The 16,784-nt window shown below is 38.5% G+C and overlaps 1 protein-coding gene across 1 annotated transcript in view; it reads right to left on the bottom strand.

Annotated features, from left to right (window-relative positions):
* Window positions 1-480: 480 nt before the first annotated feature.
* Window positions 481-16,784, bottom strand: part of LOC133594133 (eukaryotic translation initiation factor 3 subunit H) — a 125,028-nt gene continuing 108,724 nt past the window's right edge. Inside the window, exons 6-8 of the mRNA XM_061946889.2 lie at window positions 12,756-12,876; window positions 1,076-1,208; window positions 481-741 (exon numbers count right to left, since the gene is read on the bottom strand). Coding sequence (XP_061802873.2) covers window positions 632-741; window positions 1,076-1,208; window positions 12,756-12,876 — 364 coding nt within the window. The 3' untranslated portion in view covers window positions 481-631. The remainder of the gene's footprint in view (window positions 742-1,075; window positions 1,209-12,755; window positions 12,877-16,784) is intronic.

The following is a 16,784-nucleotide window of genomic DNA, read 5'->3' as shown; positions in this document are numbered from 1 at the left end:
GTTTCGTGTGACCCATCACTAATTATCAAACTTTATAGTGCAGATGTAGTTCTCCAAAACTGACTTCACAGAAAAAGTTTGTTGGCATCGTGCTTTGATTGCAAGTAGCTACTGAACCAAAGAAACACATGCCATTAAGCACCCAGCACAGTTTTTTTTGTCTATTGCTGAGGTTAATGTTAGAGGATGTATGGAACTCTGCACTAATTGAGTCAGCAGAGTGTTGGTGACTTTATCAAAGTGTGTGCATCAGCACTCAGCGACCCGCCTCTCTAACATTGTGACTGACTTACTGTGCTCTCTAAATGTTGCACTTTGCAACAACACCACTTGGTGTTGACCATGGAACATGTTTGAGCGAGGAAAGGTAAACTAAGTGCTTGCAACAATGAAATGACTTGTTAGCTCACAATCGTAAAGGAAAAATGCTTGATTGCTTTTATACAAGAAACAAGTGAATTAAAAGGCATAGATATGAAATAAAGTTGCCCAATTTTGTTTTTAATGATGAAAAACTTACAGGGAAAATTAAAGGTCTGCTTGACTTTTATCTGCAAAGCAGTGTGAAACAATGAATAGCTGAGCAGGAAATAAACAAGAGAGCACTTCAGTTGTCTGGTTAGTTTTGTTTTTATGTATTTTTCCTCTCGTTGTGGCCTTGGAGAGCCTCCGCCATGAACAACTTCCCAAGGTTCTGCGAGGTGAATTCCTTCACATTCTGACAGTAGTTGTTGATTTGCCCTGTTGGAAGGTAGCCACACACATCCACACAATATGAACAAGGGAGGTAGGAAAAGGGGGAAGAACACAAACAAAACATCAAATTAGTACAGGATAAGCTGCAGGATCAAAAAGCTGTCAGGGGGCGGAGGAGAGAGCTGAACAGCATGAAGCAGCAGACACAGGGGCGGTCCACTTGGAGATTGAGCAAATAAACTTTAGATTCATGTAATTTCTTGATAATGGGGGAGATAATTACAAAGTAGAGTAGGAGCTATTAGCGGAGCACAGAAGGTTTGTGGGGTTGAACCATGGACAGGACATGTTGTGTACATGCTTTGTGTGTTTACTGTACCTGCAATAAGGAGTGTGTCCATGCGAGGTGGAGGCTGAGGGGGCTTGAACATTTTGGTCAGGTCCTCTTCAGGCAACGGTGGCTCTCCTCGACTCTGCCGCTGAGCATTCTCCTGCTGCCGCCTCTGGAGGTACTGTAGGAAAGATGGACAGGGAAGCATTAGAGGGTGGCACGGTGAAGTGTGACTGCATTGAAAAGGGTGAGAGAGGAGAGTGGGACATCATCTTAGCATAATAATGTGAGGAGACAACATCATCAGATAACTATGACAGAGGGGAGTTTGAGCACAGCAAGTTGTCAAAAGGACAAGGCTCAAACAAGAAGAGCTAGATGAAGAATATAATGTAGAAGTGTCAAAATTAGGGCATATTGCAGTCTATGTAAGTGATTGATGAACCCCTCATTGTACAAACTTTGATTTACGAACTACAGACCGAATAGAAATATACTTTGCTGTATGAACCTTGTCTCCGTGATCGGTCCCCAATGCTTATTCAGTCAGCAGAGCCGTGGTGTCGTTAGCTACTCTGATACTTTGTGGGCTTTTAAGTGTTTTGTTAGCCTTTTTACAGCATTTTTTCGAGCTTTGCTAGCTCAATATGAGTCCAAAGAAATCAATGGACAAACAATGTGTGGTTTGAAACATTCAGAAAGTATCCACAGTGTTGTCGACACTGCCTTCCCTCCCTCTCACTTCCGCTAATCAAAACAATTTACCGAAAAAGGTAAAGTGGATTTCAATTTGTATTCCGAGTAGGAATGTAACAGTAATGATAACCGCGGTAAAACACCTGACAATTAGTTTTACGGGTTTAAATAAAAGAATAATTGAAAAATTGTGATTGATAACAGCACTTTGATAATTTCATGGACAAACTGGTACCAGCTCTCTAAATTAAATGTTAATATGAAAACTAGAGACATTAAAGTCTTTCCCATAAAAAAAAAACAATAAACCTAAATCTAAACTTATATCAACACATTGCTGTCGAAGCTATTCAATTGTGTGCCTGTCAAAAATAATAAGTAATAATAGATTTTATTTCTTACATACTTTTCATTTAAATAAATCTTAAAGAGCTACAGTACAAACAATATTGTAAACAATAAAAGTTTAACCATTAAAACAGATGAAATACTAAAAGTAAAACACAAAGCATAAGAAACACAAAATGTGAAAGTTCTTTTTTAACAAATTCAACAATACTGCGATAATAACTGTGAAAATTGTGGTTCTCATAACTGTGAAATGTTCATATTGTTACTTCACTAATTCCTAATCATTGTAGCAACCTGGCTGCTAAGTTAATAAGTTTTGTAATTTCAAACTTTGGGTGCACTACAAGGCGAGTGACACTATGTGTGCGTGTCGGCAGGGCGGCTGAAAATGAGGACAGTTCAGCAAATTATTATTATTTTTTAATTATTAGATAAAAAATATGATATACAGTACTGTATAGCACTTCATAAAATGTTTAAAGTGTACAAACTTTTACTAAAATATGTATTTTGTTGAGGCTGTAACCTATTCATGTTACATTGTTTCTTATGGAGAAATGTGCTTGAATATATGAATGTTTCTACTACAAACCCTGTTCAAGAACCAATTAAGTTTGTAAATCGAGATTCCACTATATGTGTCCTGCGATTGGCTGATGGCCTGTCACCTGGGCCTGAAGTCCTGTGGTATAAGCGCCAGTTTAACCGTGACCCTAATTAGGATAATCCGTATAGAAAATGAATGAATACACATTTTCTATGCAGAGCTGGCAATTACCTTTGCCATAAATGCACCATCTTAGTTGCATTGAAGTTATAGGTTCATCATTAAGTAATAATTAGCAGATTATTTGGTATTTACATTATGCAAGCAACTGGTGAGCATTTTTTTCCCCGTCTGACAAATTGACAACCCACACACCAGATGAATGTTAGAAGACAAAATGTAGATTTGATTGAGGCCTGGCGTTCAGTGCAGTGCAGCTTTGGCTTTCTGTGTTCGCTTAAGACGGAACTGATTCTGTCCCACATAGCAGCTGTCAGACAGACTGCAGAAGGATTTTCTCAGTCGTGTGCTGTATTTACCCTCCTACTTCACAAGGCTTCCAGAGCCTCCTGCAGAGAACCAACCCCGCAGCTGCAACGAGCGAGCCTCATGTAGCAGAGAGCGTCTTCCGTTTGGGCTTATACCAAGAACTGCATCTTTTAAGTACAGGCTTCATGTTTGCATCCAAACTTGCTCTTAACTTGAACCATCTTGCATTTTTGAGCCAGAAGCATGACCCAGCTAATTTACATCCATCCATCCATTTTCTACCGCTTGTCCCTTTTGGGGTCACGGGGGGTGCTGGAGCCTATCTCAGCTGCATTCGGGCGGAAGGCGAGGTACACCCTGGACAGGTCGCCACCTTATCACAGGGCCAACACAGATAGACAGACAACATTCACACTCACATTCACAGACTAGGGCCAATTTAGTGTTGCCAATCAACCTATCCCCAGGTGCATGTTTTTGGCGGCGGGAGGAAGCCGGAGTACCCGGCGGGATCCCACGCAGTCACGGGGAGAACATGCAAACTCCAAACAGAAAGATCCCGAGCCCGGGATTGAACTCAGGACTACTCAGGACCTTCGTATTGTGAGGCACATGCACCAATCCCTGACCACCGTGCTGCCATACTAAAGTGTTACCAAAATTTGTTATCGGCCCATGCCTACTTATAATATGTTGACGTGTGTGAGGATCCTAGATTTAATTTGGTAGAATATGGCAGAATTTAACAGGGATTTGTACAAATATAGTAATCATAGTTAAAAAAGCTTAATTTAATTAATGAATGCATCCAAATATTCACTAACCTTGTTTCAAAAAAGATCAGTTAGAATAATACATAATGTTGGATATTAGAGAACATACAAACCCTCCATTTATTAAATCCAAAATCTTGAAATTCAATGATTTAGTGCATTTGCAAACAGCTAAAATTATGTAGAAACTAAAGCAAACTATAACCTGCTACCCAAGAATGTACAACAATTCTTCTCAACAAAAGAGGAGAAATATAATAAACGAGTGCAAATAAATGTACCATAATAGGCGAGTCGCCTTGCTTCCTAGAAAAGGTATTCAACCTCAGAGGACCCAGTGAAAATGCTGCATCCACAAAGCATTCACAGCTCTAGACTTATTCCACATGTTACAGCCTTGTTCGAAAATGCAAATCACTTTTTGCCAATCAAAATTTGAAACAAACAAAATAGTAATTAACCTCTACAATCAAAATACAAAAAAGTACAAAATCACATTAAAATAGCCTTTGCACAATTCTTTGTTGATGCTGTTATTATAGGCTCAAGTATGTTTGTTTGAATATGATGAGTGGCACCCTTGTCTTTGAGCATTTGCATATTTCTCTTTGCAACAACTCAAGTTCTTTCAGATTGGATGAAACGCGTCATTTTTGGATTCAAGTATAGGTTCAGGCTACGTTGTCCTGACGCCTCCCTTTGATATCTTGTGCTTCGGATGGTTGTCCTGCTGAAAAATGAACTTCCGTCCCAGTATGACGTCAAGTCTGCTGTGGAGAAAGTTTCTTCCAGGATGTCTCTGTACATTGATTCATTCATCTTCCCCTCTATCTCGACAAGTCTCAGTCCCCACTGCAGAAAAACATCTTCACCATGAATGATTTTGGCCAAGTAATAAGCGGTGCCTGGTTTCCTCCAAACATGGCGTTCATGGCAAAAAGTTCAATCTTTGTCGCATTAGACCATAAAATTTGGTTTCTCATGGTCTCTAAGTCTCGAAGGGGTGGCTTCTGTCTGACTACTCTACCATACAGACCTGATTGTCCTTCTGGAATTGTGTCCTCGCTCCACAATGGAATGCTGGAGTTCTGTCAGAATGCCCATTAAGTTTTCGGTCACCTCCCTGACTCAGGCGTTTCTCTCCCGATCGCTCAATTTAGACTATCGGCCAGCTTTAAGAATAATTTTTGTGTTTCCAAACTTCTCTCATATACAGATGATGAAGGCCACGGTGCTCATTCTGAACCTAAACGGAGCGTTGGTTTTTTCTGTTCCTTTCCTCAGATGTGTGCCTGGGGACAATCCTGTCTCGGAGGTCTCCAATATCTTTTGACTTTAGTCTTGTTTTTGTGCTCTGACATGCGGTGAGTGTGACAAGTCCTGTATTTTCCAACATTTTCCAAAAAACTAAAATTACAGTGCCAGTAGAACAAAAAGGCACTGCAACAAAAGGCTAAGGCACAAAATGACAAAACACGATGAGCAGATAAACAGGCGGGTTGCCGAGACGGGCAGGAAAGCGCATAGTGTCCATCAGCAATAACAGTCCCCCGATAACCCGGACCAATTATAGTTTCACACCGTTATTTGTGGGTCATAATTTTTTATTGCCGTCGCGCTATTTGCATTTTATTTGTATTGCCTCACACGATAAACATTACATATATTTCTATTTGATTTCATTTGTCTTTTATTGCTACGTTTACAACAATAACAGCATGGTGTCATTTCTGCTTGTTTTTCGAATAACAGCAAGGTGGATAACACTTGCAGTTGCCTTTTTGCACTCGCTATCCTGGTACCATCTCCAAATGTCATGGTAGTGAATGTAATCATGAAAGACATCAACATCGAGCGCAAAAATAAAGGACACTGCTAAGGTTATTATGCGGCACCGTGCTTCTGAACAGGAAAAATGCAGAAATGACGCACCTTGCGGAAATGACGTTCTCTGTGCGTTGGCTAAACACGCCAGTGGCACCAAGTAGAATTAAAATACATTCCACATCCCCAAACATGTGTTTACCTTTTTTCTTATTAATTCTTAATATGTTCATTTATGTATTTGTCATCTTATTTTGTGTAAAAAAAATAAATATAATGACATTTGAGAAGATTGGAATTTTTTTTCAACAAAGCTTTTCTTGTGAAATAATTGATGCGGCCCAGCCCCACCCAGACTGTACCTCCAGCAGCCCCCAGGTAAATTGAGTTTGAGACACCTAGTCTAGAAAGTAGATAATATAAGAACAACTGTGTGTGTTAGCAATGTCAGAATACGACATGTAAGAAGGTGGCAGATCGATTCTTAAATTGGTGGTATTGATAACAAAGGTACCACCCGTATATGATCGATACTACAATGATTAGTTAGGGTCAATAATTGTATTCTCTCAAAATAATATTTTTTAATCAAATTTCCTGGACGTGGAGGTCAAAAACTAAAGCATTTGAATGAGTGGTAGGTAGTAGTTTTTAACTGTTGCTTAGTTATTGTGTACTACTGACTTTGCTTTGCTCAAACAATTGTATATAATAAAAGACAACAAGGAACTAATTTAAATATTGTGTTGATTTTGTTACAATGTGAGAGCAGCTGGGATAGGCTCCAGCAACCCCTGTGACCTTGACAGGGACAAGTGGTAGACAATGGATGGATGGATGGATGTTAGGAGCACGCCCCGTAAATCAATGGCAGAATTTACAGTTAATACATGTGATTAGTAGTCGTATTTGTATCGGCCGACTTTACTCATGGGTAACCGGTATCGGAATAAACAGCATACAACTCTGATCAACACATCCTTAGTTTAACATACCAAAACACGGGAAAAGTGAAGCGCTCTGAATACTTTTCGCGTGTACAATGCTCTATACACAGGATACTCCAAAGTCCAATACAAATTGTTCTGAGAAAATTTTAAATTTTCTTCTACTCCAAATTACATGTCCCTAAGGAAATTAATAGGAATCCAGTCCTAGAGCAAACTCTGCAGTGATTTAAGTAACATTTCTAACTTTCATATGCATGTAAACAAAATACATGAATACTCTTATTAGGCTGGAAGAACAAAACACTTCTACTTCAATGATGAACTCAATGTATTGTAGACAAGCATCAAGCAGTACCGGTACTTTTTGGTGGAAAATTATAATTACTGTAATGCCGCTCTAAATGAATAACAAGTGACAGCACGTATGGTAAGATTGATTCCTCGTCGGCTTCATGTAAATTTTGGAGGGTATTCTTCTCATCTAATATCCTTCTTGTCTTAATACTGTTTGAGGCTGTTCCTTGACTTGGAACAATGCAGAAGATCCACATAAATCCAAACACATGCAGTTAATCTTTTGAAGCACTGAACTGACTGACGTGAAACACACTGACATCTTGCCTAATGTCATCCCTGACGGCTTAGAAGTGTTACAGAAAAAAAGACTCTGTGATGACGAGTAAAAGACAAAAATGCTGTCATGTCGTAAAAATCTGCAAAAAGATTATTGTGAGGTAAGGGAGGAAAAGATAAAAACATGAGAATACATAAATCAAGAGGAGTGACAAACAATTCCTCCACCCAAGTCTTACTGAGAACCTGCTATTTACCAAATTCAAAGAGCGCTCAATGAAAAATGGAGCCCTCTCACGCACCGTGAGTTTTGCAGCCTTCCGATGATTAATAAGGTCCCAGAAGCATCAGGGTCATAAGCACAAGATTACGGGGCGCAAATACAGTGAATGCATGAAAGGTGTATGTAATAAGAGCTTACTTTCAGCTCCTCTCAGTGTATATATCGTTCACACTGTACATAACTGGAGACACCATTAAAGTGGTTAGTTTGTGTATGGCACTGTATGTACACGCGTGTGTGCGTATACGTGCGTGCGCGTGTGGCTCGAGGCCTGCAATGATGAGAAGGTCGGTGGGAAAGGATGATAAATCATAGTGGCTGGAGTGTGGGTGATTGGCCCGGGGACACGTGTTGTCTTTGTGCGAGGCGCACATGGTAAACAGAGATGGGCTCAGAGTTGTGATTATTGTACGCCTGGCTGACGCTTGTGAACCTGCGTGATGATGAAGGCTGAGCATTAACACTTAGGACATTTTCTCAATTCCAATCGCTGCGAGTAGCGACAAAATCATTGACGTTGTTGGAACGTAGGTGGAAGTTTGTACGAACACAAAGCGCATTAATGACCCTTCTGTGCTACTATTGTTCTAATATCTCTGTGCGTGTGTTGGCGGACATTTATGATGCATCTGATTGAGGCTGCAGTTGCTGAAAATGCGCTACCCTAATGAGTCTTCATCTGTGAATCTTTCCCTGCTTCTGAGTGTGTTATAAGTGGTGTCTGTGTGCATGTTAAGTGTTTTTGAGCACACTAAAAGCATTACTGCTGCAGATTTTTCATTTACAGCTAATGAAGTCTGTGTATGAAATGGGTCTCTGAGACACTGGAAGATAATGAAAACAGGATTATCATAGACTAATAAAATAAAAAGGAAATAAAAGGAAAAAAACCAGCAGCATTTCTAGTGTTTTGTGCCCATTTTTATGAGGTCTTCTGCGTCTACTGTGATTGACAGGTTAGAAAGCAAGACTCAGATCCCCTAGAGGGGGTAGGGGTAGGGGGGGGTCACCCACATCTGTGGTCCTCTCCAAGGTTTCTCATAGTCATTCACATCGACGTCCCACTGGGATGTGAGTTTTTCCTTGCCCTTATGTGGGCTCTGAACCGAGGATGTCGTTGTGGCTTGTGCAGCCCTTTGAGACACTTGTGATTTAGGGCTATATAAATAAACATTGATTGATTAATTGATTTGACAACCTCACCTCTGAAGTGGTCTTGCATTAATTAGGTCGAATATGATTGTGTTTGGAAAAAAACAACAACAAAACACACATACAGCGTACATATTGCAGCTGAATCATGACTATAATTAATAGTCAAATATTATAATTGAAAATAATGTGGAACCGGGTTTGATGTTTGTAATTGTAGTTATGAGTTTAAAAAATGTGGAGAATTGTGTGCAGCAAAGTAGCTAATTAACTGTTCTTTTAGGTCACCTCTTCAATCCACCAGCAGACAGCAAGCAGTAATTTGGTGTCCTTTACCAATAGTGAGGGTCTCATGTCCTCCTCTAACAAGTGAGGGATAACCACTAGGGATGGGAATCTTATTTACGATTTGATTAGGATTCCTGGGGTGACAATTCAATTCAGAATCAATTCTTAATTCATTTTTTTTAAATAAATTTATGAATTTATTTATTCAACACAATTCTCACAAAAAAGAAGATACTTATATATATATATACAGTATATATATATATATATATATATATATATATATATTTATTTATTAGGTGTGTATCGGTATTGTAGATACAACGGTATTTCGGTTTCAAAGTCTTCAAAATAATACCGTGACGCCTAGCTATACCAAATTAAAACTTTGTGCGTAATGTTTTTCCCGCGCTTAGCGATGGCCGGGCCTGAAAATAAACTACATCTTCCAGAATCCTCTGAGCATGTTCAACGCTGGAAATGTGAGGAAACTAAAAAACTACTTGATAATCCAATTTCAACTGCTTGTTTCTCTCGATGTCAATGGTGGGGCTGGAGCCTATCGAGCTGCACTCAGGCGGAAGGCAGCTTACACACTGGACATGTCGTCTTCTCATGAACTGTCATCCAGAAAATATATTTGAAGCCAGCAAAGCCAGGTAAATATTGGTATCGGGACAACCCTTACCTGTAGTTAGCTAGTTAGCTAGTAAGTAAGTTTGGGAAGTATTTGGGAGGATTACATTCTTGGGTAACTTCTAGTGGTTAGAGTGTCCGCCCTGAGATCGGTAGGTTGTGGGTTCATTATATATATATATATATATATATATTAAACCTACAACCTACCGATCTCAGGGCGGACACTCTAACCACTAGAAGTTACCCAAGAATGTAATATATATATATATATGTATGTATATATATATATATATATATATATATATATATATATATATATATTTGCTTCAAACAGTGGATGTCCCTGCACAATTATTTGCATATATAAATATGATTACAACATTTTAGCAATCTTCAATTACAGCAAGTGTGTTGGTCCTAAACATTTGTGACACTTCATTTACACACTATAACATTTTTAGGTCTTTTTTTAGGACATAAACCACAACAATATCGTACTGTGGCTTTAATACCGTGATAATATTGTACCGTGAGATTTGATACCGTTACATGCATATATACATATACATATACATATATATATATATATATATATATATATATATATATATATATATATATATATATATATATATATATATATAGTGTATAACGGACATGACGGCACACCGTCGTCACATCGTGACATTGCTGGTTTTACGAGCAGAGGCGCATGTTAGGCAACTCATACGCACAAAGTACTTACAAGCAAAAACGTGTGTACAGAGAAAATGGAGAATGGGCACATTTTGGCTTAAAAACTAACGATAAAGATCAAGCTATAACACTGAAGTGCAACTCAGCAAGAGGTCCTTTAAAACATGGCTAGGTAGCTAGCGGCTAACGTCTATCCACAGTCGGCAGTGTTTAGCTACTTCTAGATCACTAATCTTTGCCTCCATGGCAACAAATAAACTACGTTTAAGTATGCTCCCTGCAGGATGAGGAATAGCTAAACATGCTTCACTACACCGTAGGAGGACACAATAGCTAACCGCTAACAACAAGGTATCGCTCCTGAATATAAATGAATAAATAAATGCTATTGGTGGATCTAAACATCAACTGTAACGATACCAAGTACAAGAACCATATATACTCAATACTAAAATGTTTACATTAATATTTTTTGTGTTTGAAAAATCTTAAAATTAATACTTTCTGAAAATAAATCTCTGAAAACGGAATAACTTTGATTATGACCAGTGTATGACCCTATAACTACTTGGTATTGGATTGATATCACAATGTGTGTGTGTGTATATATATATATATATATATATATATATATATATATACACATACACACACATACATACATATATAAATACATACAGGGTTTCTCCTAGATTGCCACTAAATATGTGGCGGTGGGGGTGTGCCTAACTATCATATATATGATGTCATGATCATTTTGACATGCAATAATGCATACATTTTCTTTAAAAAAGCAAACAAAATGTTAAAAAAATATTAAAAACAAATATGTTGTTAGATAAAATATTTTTCTGATATCATCAGAATTAGAATCAGCTTTATTAGCAATGTTTAACACACAAATAATTTGACTTGGTAGACTGGTCTTTTTGTTCAATGCCAATTCAATTGTTGCTGCTTATTGTGAAAGGTAACAAAAATGACACTTTATTAGTACATCATATATAAATCGCGTTACGTTAATAACTTGGTTTGGAATAAACCAAAAAAAGCAATATAATTATGCAGGATGAGGGTAGAGCTCTAATGCCGCTATCTTAATGCTAACGTACAATGGATTAGCACATAGAGAGGCTAACCAAAATAAGCATTGATGATCGCAGGGCACATATATAGACTAACATTCATATCTAAGGACAATTTACTGTCTCCAATATTTTTTTACCCGAAAAAAAAACCCAGCACGCGCACACACACGGGGGTTCTCTCACACAGAGACGCCCTAACGGAGGTCTAAGATGCACACGGCGTAAAGTTAAAAGTTATTGTTGGTAGTAATGTCAAAAGAATTAGGGTAGTTTACACAGGCTTGAAGAAGAAATGCATTTAATTAACATTTGAACACACACCAAAGTAATGAAAATTGGTATTGTTGAGAACCGGTATCAATTCCCAGGTATCGGGAATTGGTGTCGTATCGATTGAAATGTGAAAGGGACCCATCCCAACTAGCGACAATTTATTCATTTATAGTTGGAGACTTTTGGAGAGCTTTCTCAACTAGCAGTGGGTCCCACTGTAGCCCATTACCCATCTCAAAGCACTCCCAGGCAGCTTCGTCTTGTTTCATTAAGTAAAATGTCAAAATCCCCCACAACCTACCACCACAGATTGCAGTCCTGTGAGAAACACTGCAAGTGCATCACTTTAAGGCAGAACATATGTTTGACATGAATGAACAAATAATGCTCAGTCAGCATTAATTGACATAGGAGAGGTTTCATATCAGCAGTTATTATTCCTGTTGAAGTTGGCGATTATGTTGACCTGCATTGCATCATACTAAATAATACAGATATATCAAGTCTTTGGGTTGTCTTTCCTTGCTACATGAAAGGCTAAAAAAAAAAGTAAACATTTAGTGGTATAGTACTTTGTCTGGCTGTATCATAAAAAGGCAAACATGTTACACAGTAATAGTTTTCAATTAAAACAAAACATGTTTCTGTCTGTACTTAAAGAGTGAATTAAGGAACGTGTTTTAGATAATGACACTGGTATTTGCACATAGTAAAAACATATGTATTCACAGGTGCTGTTTACTGTAGTTAATCCTGGAGTTACAGTAATGTGAGTCCGAAAAAACAGTTTTGTATTTTCTTTGTGTGTAGGTGCGTGTGCGCACTACCTGATGCTTTGCAGCTTGCATGCTGTGATTATTGTTGCAATCGATCATATCCCCGGCTGAGACTGATACCTGTTTTTTTCTGCAGAGACAGTGTGTGTGCGTGCGCGCGAGCATGTGTGCGCGTGTGTGTGTGTACCTTCGTAGATCTTTTCCTAACATATGCAGGCTGCAATGTTGATATTTTTCCTGCTACTTGGCTCACGGTGTCTGTGGGTGGTGTGCATGTGCCGCTATTAGGGAAATTTCACAGGTGCATACAAGTGTCTGGGTGAGTATTACCTGGTGCTTCTGCTGCTGCTGTTTACTCAGATTGCGGCTGTAGGTATTATACTTGACGATGTCTTGGCTCATGTCATCCACTCTGTCCATCAGGAGCTGAAGGCTTTTCTCCAAATGGTTACTGCAAGAAAAAGGACTAAATCATTCACATTCTTTTGCTCTATCACAAATTTCCATTTAACCTGAAAATCACAGCTTTGAACTAACTGTGTGTATCCTTGACTGATTCCGTTTAAAGTATAACATTTGATTTGTACCTGCATGGACATCTTATAAGAAGCCCTATTATGTGTAAGCAACATTTCTTACCTATTGGTACCTGCTGTTGTGTATTTGGGATCTCTATAAGTCCCGAAAATTTGAAATAAAACTGTGGAGGCTTTGTGGAGATATTTATAAAATAATCTTGCCGTTTTTTTATACTCCCCCAAACGAGCCCATTTGGAATTTGCTCTTTTTGTGAGCCAGATGTGGCGTCAAGAGTCCGCCATGTAAGAGGGTTTGTAGTTCAGACGACATCCCGCCCAAAGGGCAACTTGATAAACAAAAATGCTCTGTCACTACACACACCTCCAGTCCCATCTGAAGAAGTAAGAAGTGTCTAGCTAACTTTTTTGTTTCATGGCAATGTGCCTTCAACTGGGAAGAAGTATCCCTTTGTGCGTGCAAACCACTTCAGAGATTCCTGCTTCACAAACTTCCAAATAATTACTTTAATGAAACGAACAGTAATAACAGTAGATTAGAAATCTGTTTGATACGTTAAAAATGTTTGCTCAATTTGTTGTATTGCTTGCTTTGGCTGCGTGTTGATCAACAGCTTCACCAACCTCTTCAGCAATATAAAAATAAGAGTATTCTATAAAATACATGTAATTGCGAGTCAGTGTCCACTTTGTATTGCAATGGAGGAATATTTAATATAATTTGTTGTGTTAGCAAAGTATCTCCTGGCAAAGAGTGTAGCTTTAGCCTAAAGTTTGCAAGCTTGGGACGTAGCAGCAATGCTGTTAGTAACAAGATATCCGTGTGTAAGTTTTGTTAAACAAGTTTAGGCGTTTTGGTGGTCCACTAAAGCGTGTAAAATCTCCATCGTTGGTTGAACTTTATTTCGAACATGTATACAGTTTCAATATGATACATCACGTATTTTACATAATTTCATTTCTCCTTATACATGTCCAAAAAGGAGTAAGAGGAAACAAAGCTTATTTAATCTTACCCATTTTCGCAATTACTAACACACAGATGTTCACTTCCTGTTTTCAATTTGTAACAGTTATCTTAATTGTTAAGTCAGTTATGATCAGCGTTAGGACTAACGCGTTACTGAGTAACGGGTTAATGTATTGCCGGTAGTTTCGACGGTAACTAGTAATCTAACGCGTTATTTTTTATATTCAGTAACTCAGTTACCATTACTACATGATGCGTTACTGCGTTATTTTACGTTATTTTTTATGTAGTATCGACTAGAAACAGAAGATCTGAGTGTGTTTTATTGGAGCGCTGCGGTGTCGTCCTTCTGAATCTCTTGTGTCCCAAGGAAGAGGCGCGCTGTGTGTGTGTGTGTGAGAGTGTGTGTGTGTGTGTGTGTGTGTGTGTGTGTGTGTGGGGGGGGGGGGGCATGAAGCATTAAATACAATGTCAATAACGACTTCCATTCTTTTCAAACTTACTAGATTGTGGCAGGCTATATGTAATATATACACTCGTAAATTGTTCTTTAAATACAATAAGAAAAGCCCAGTGTGTTTAATGCCTTTTAAATTGTATTTTAATATTCTAAAATTGTTCTTTGAGTGCAACAGCAAACATAAGTTTAATGTATCGCAAGATTTTCTGTTAAAATTAATATTTTATTTTGACAAGTATTGAAATACATTTTGGTACCGGTACAAAAACATTGGTGTCGGGACACTTTTCCACATTGTATCAGTCCATCTTAGATGATCTCAGGCCCAGCGAAGCAGACGGCGTTTCTGGGTGTTGTTGATAAACGGTTTTCGCCTTGCATAGAAGAGTGTGCCAGTCCGCAGCAGTTCCGCATTCAGTGGAAATTCGGCGTTAGAAGGGCCCCAGACTCCTCTGTAGTGGAACAGTTGGGCCCCAAGGTCAAAAAGGTTATGAACCCTTGCTCTCGAGGACATGCCCTTGAGTCAATATTCAGTACAAAATCTCAATCCAAATTGTTTAAGTATTTGGCTCTTTTGATAAATGGTGTTCAATTGACTATGTGTGTTGGTCAGAAAATAGTACAGAGTGCACTTGAGGGGTTTCTACTGTGGAACGAAAAGAGCAGTTTGCTGCAGTAGTAAATAACTGCAGCAAACCAAAAAGTAAGGTCAGAGGCTGTAGCAAAACATTGAACATCCACTCTCAAAAATTGTAGAGGAGAAAGGAGCTGCACAGCGAGGTGATAAGTATCTTTAGGTTCATCACCGAGACTGACGGCTCTAAGAGGACACGCTGACATTTGATATATTGTTGCCATTATAAAAATATTGATCACGCCTTGTAATTCAAAAGATAATGGCAAAAGGTGTTGCAATCAGATTTCTATCAGGTCAAAGTTTCTCACAATCTCCTACTTAAGAGGAATGGATTCAGGACGTAGAGCGGCAAACCCTGTCCAACAGAATGTTTCATACAAAATTAGCAGCTTTACGAAATAAAACTGTAGGATTAACGCTTTGAAATTTTGTTTTGTAAATTCTATTTAGCTATTTTAATCCCTATATTTAACAGTCTCAACATTTTGTGATTACTTCATATTTGTTTCACGGTTTTTCCTGCAGCACGTGTCTTAAACATGTCATCCCACTTGAGGACCCTTCCACATGTGTTTTTGCCACATCTGTCGCTCTTCTATCACAGCTAGGATCTTTTTTCCTCACACAAGCACACTGACAACACTCAATACAGTAACAAACAGTCCCAGCACACTGACAACACTCAATACAGTACCAGGCCACGCTCTCTCCTCCCATGAGCCCCATTGCAAGTGGAGAGTCTCACTGCCTGTATAAATTCAACCTTGACGAGGCCGCAGCACTCCACTTCTGGTTTGAATTTCCCTCTATGGAATTATTTTGTGAAAGTCCTTGTGATACATAATAGAGTATGTACTATTAAACACACATTCTGACTGGTTATGTAAATGAAAACTACACCCGCAAGAACTGCCTGGTCTAAAATCTATACCTCAATTAGGTGCTGAGCGATTATATGATCGTAGATCGATGGTCGTGATTGATTTCAGGTCGATTACGTTGATCAGCTGTGAGCATACATTAACTCAATCAAACATGGCGTGAATGTCTGTTACAAGGTACTGCAGTAGTAAACAGTAGGGAAGCAGTACTCGGTATAATCCTGCACGGGACAATCGGCCCTTATGGATCTTGGTGCGTGTGTGTGTGTGTGTTTGTGTGCGTGCGTGCAGGCCCTGTCCATAGTGGCGAAAGTCAGGCTACTCACAATGTAAAGTTCAATCAGTGTTGTGCCTCTTTCCCCTCACATAAGTAAGTCATAAACTTAATGCTCTGTTGAGTGAGGTTTAAAAACACAAGATAATTACACAAATTTTTATGACAATCCAAAAAGATACATTTTACCCATCTATAAAAAATGCAAAAGTTCTGTGAAGAGCAACTGAGCAACCTTCCATTTTTAGTTTTCAAGAATAGAACACTATACATAATAGTAAAGTTAAAAAAAAACAAGAATGAAATACTTGCTAGCCATTTATTTGATGGAGAAAAAAGTCTGACAATTTTGTTTAATTTACTAATGCTGTATTGTTTTATATCAGTCAATCACATGTTTTATCTTCTGAAACAGCATTTGAGTGTTTCCTCGCTCAAAAGCTAACAAAGCGATTTTCTTTCAAGAAGAAGAAAAGTCAGACTTGTGATGTAAAGTGTAAGAGGGAACGAGAAACAGGGGAAAGGATCAGGTGAGTATGAAAAAACCCCAAAAGGGGGAAAAGATATTGACTGACAAAGACAAGGCACTTTGGAACTTTAC

This window comes from Nerophis lumbriciformis, linkage group LG04, assembly GCF_033978685.3.
Source record: "Nerophis lumbriciformis linkage group LG04, RoL_Nlum_v2.1, whole genome shotgun sequence".
Classification (NCBI taxonomy): Eukaryota; Metazoa; Chordata; class Actinopteri; order Syngnathiformes; family Syngnathidae; genus Nerophis; species Nerophis lumbriciformis.
The sequence above is the reverse complement of the archived record's forward strand: the minus strand, read 5'-3'. Positions and strand labels throughout refer to the sequence as shown.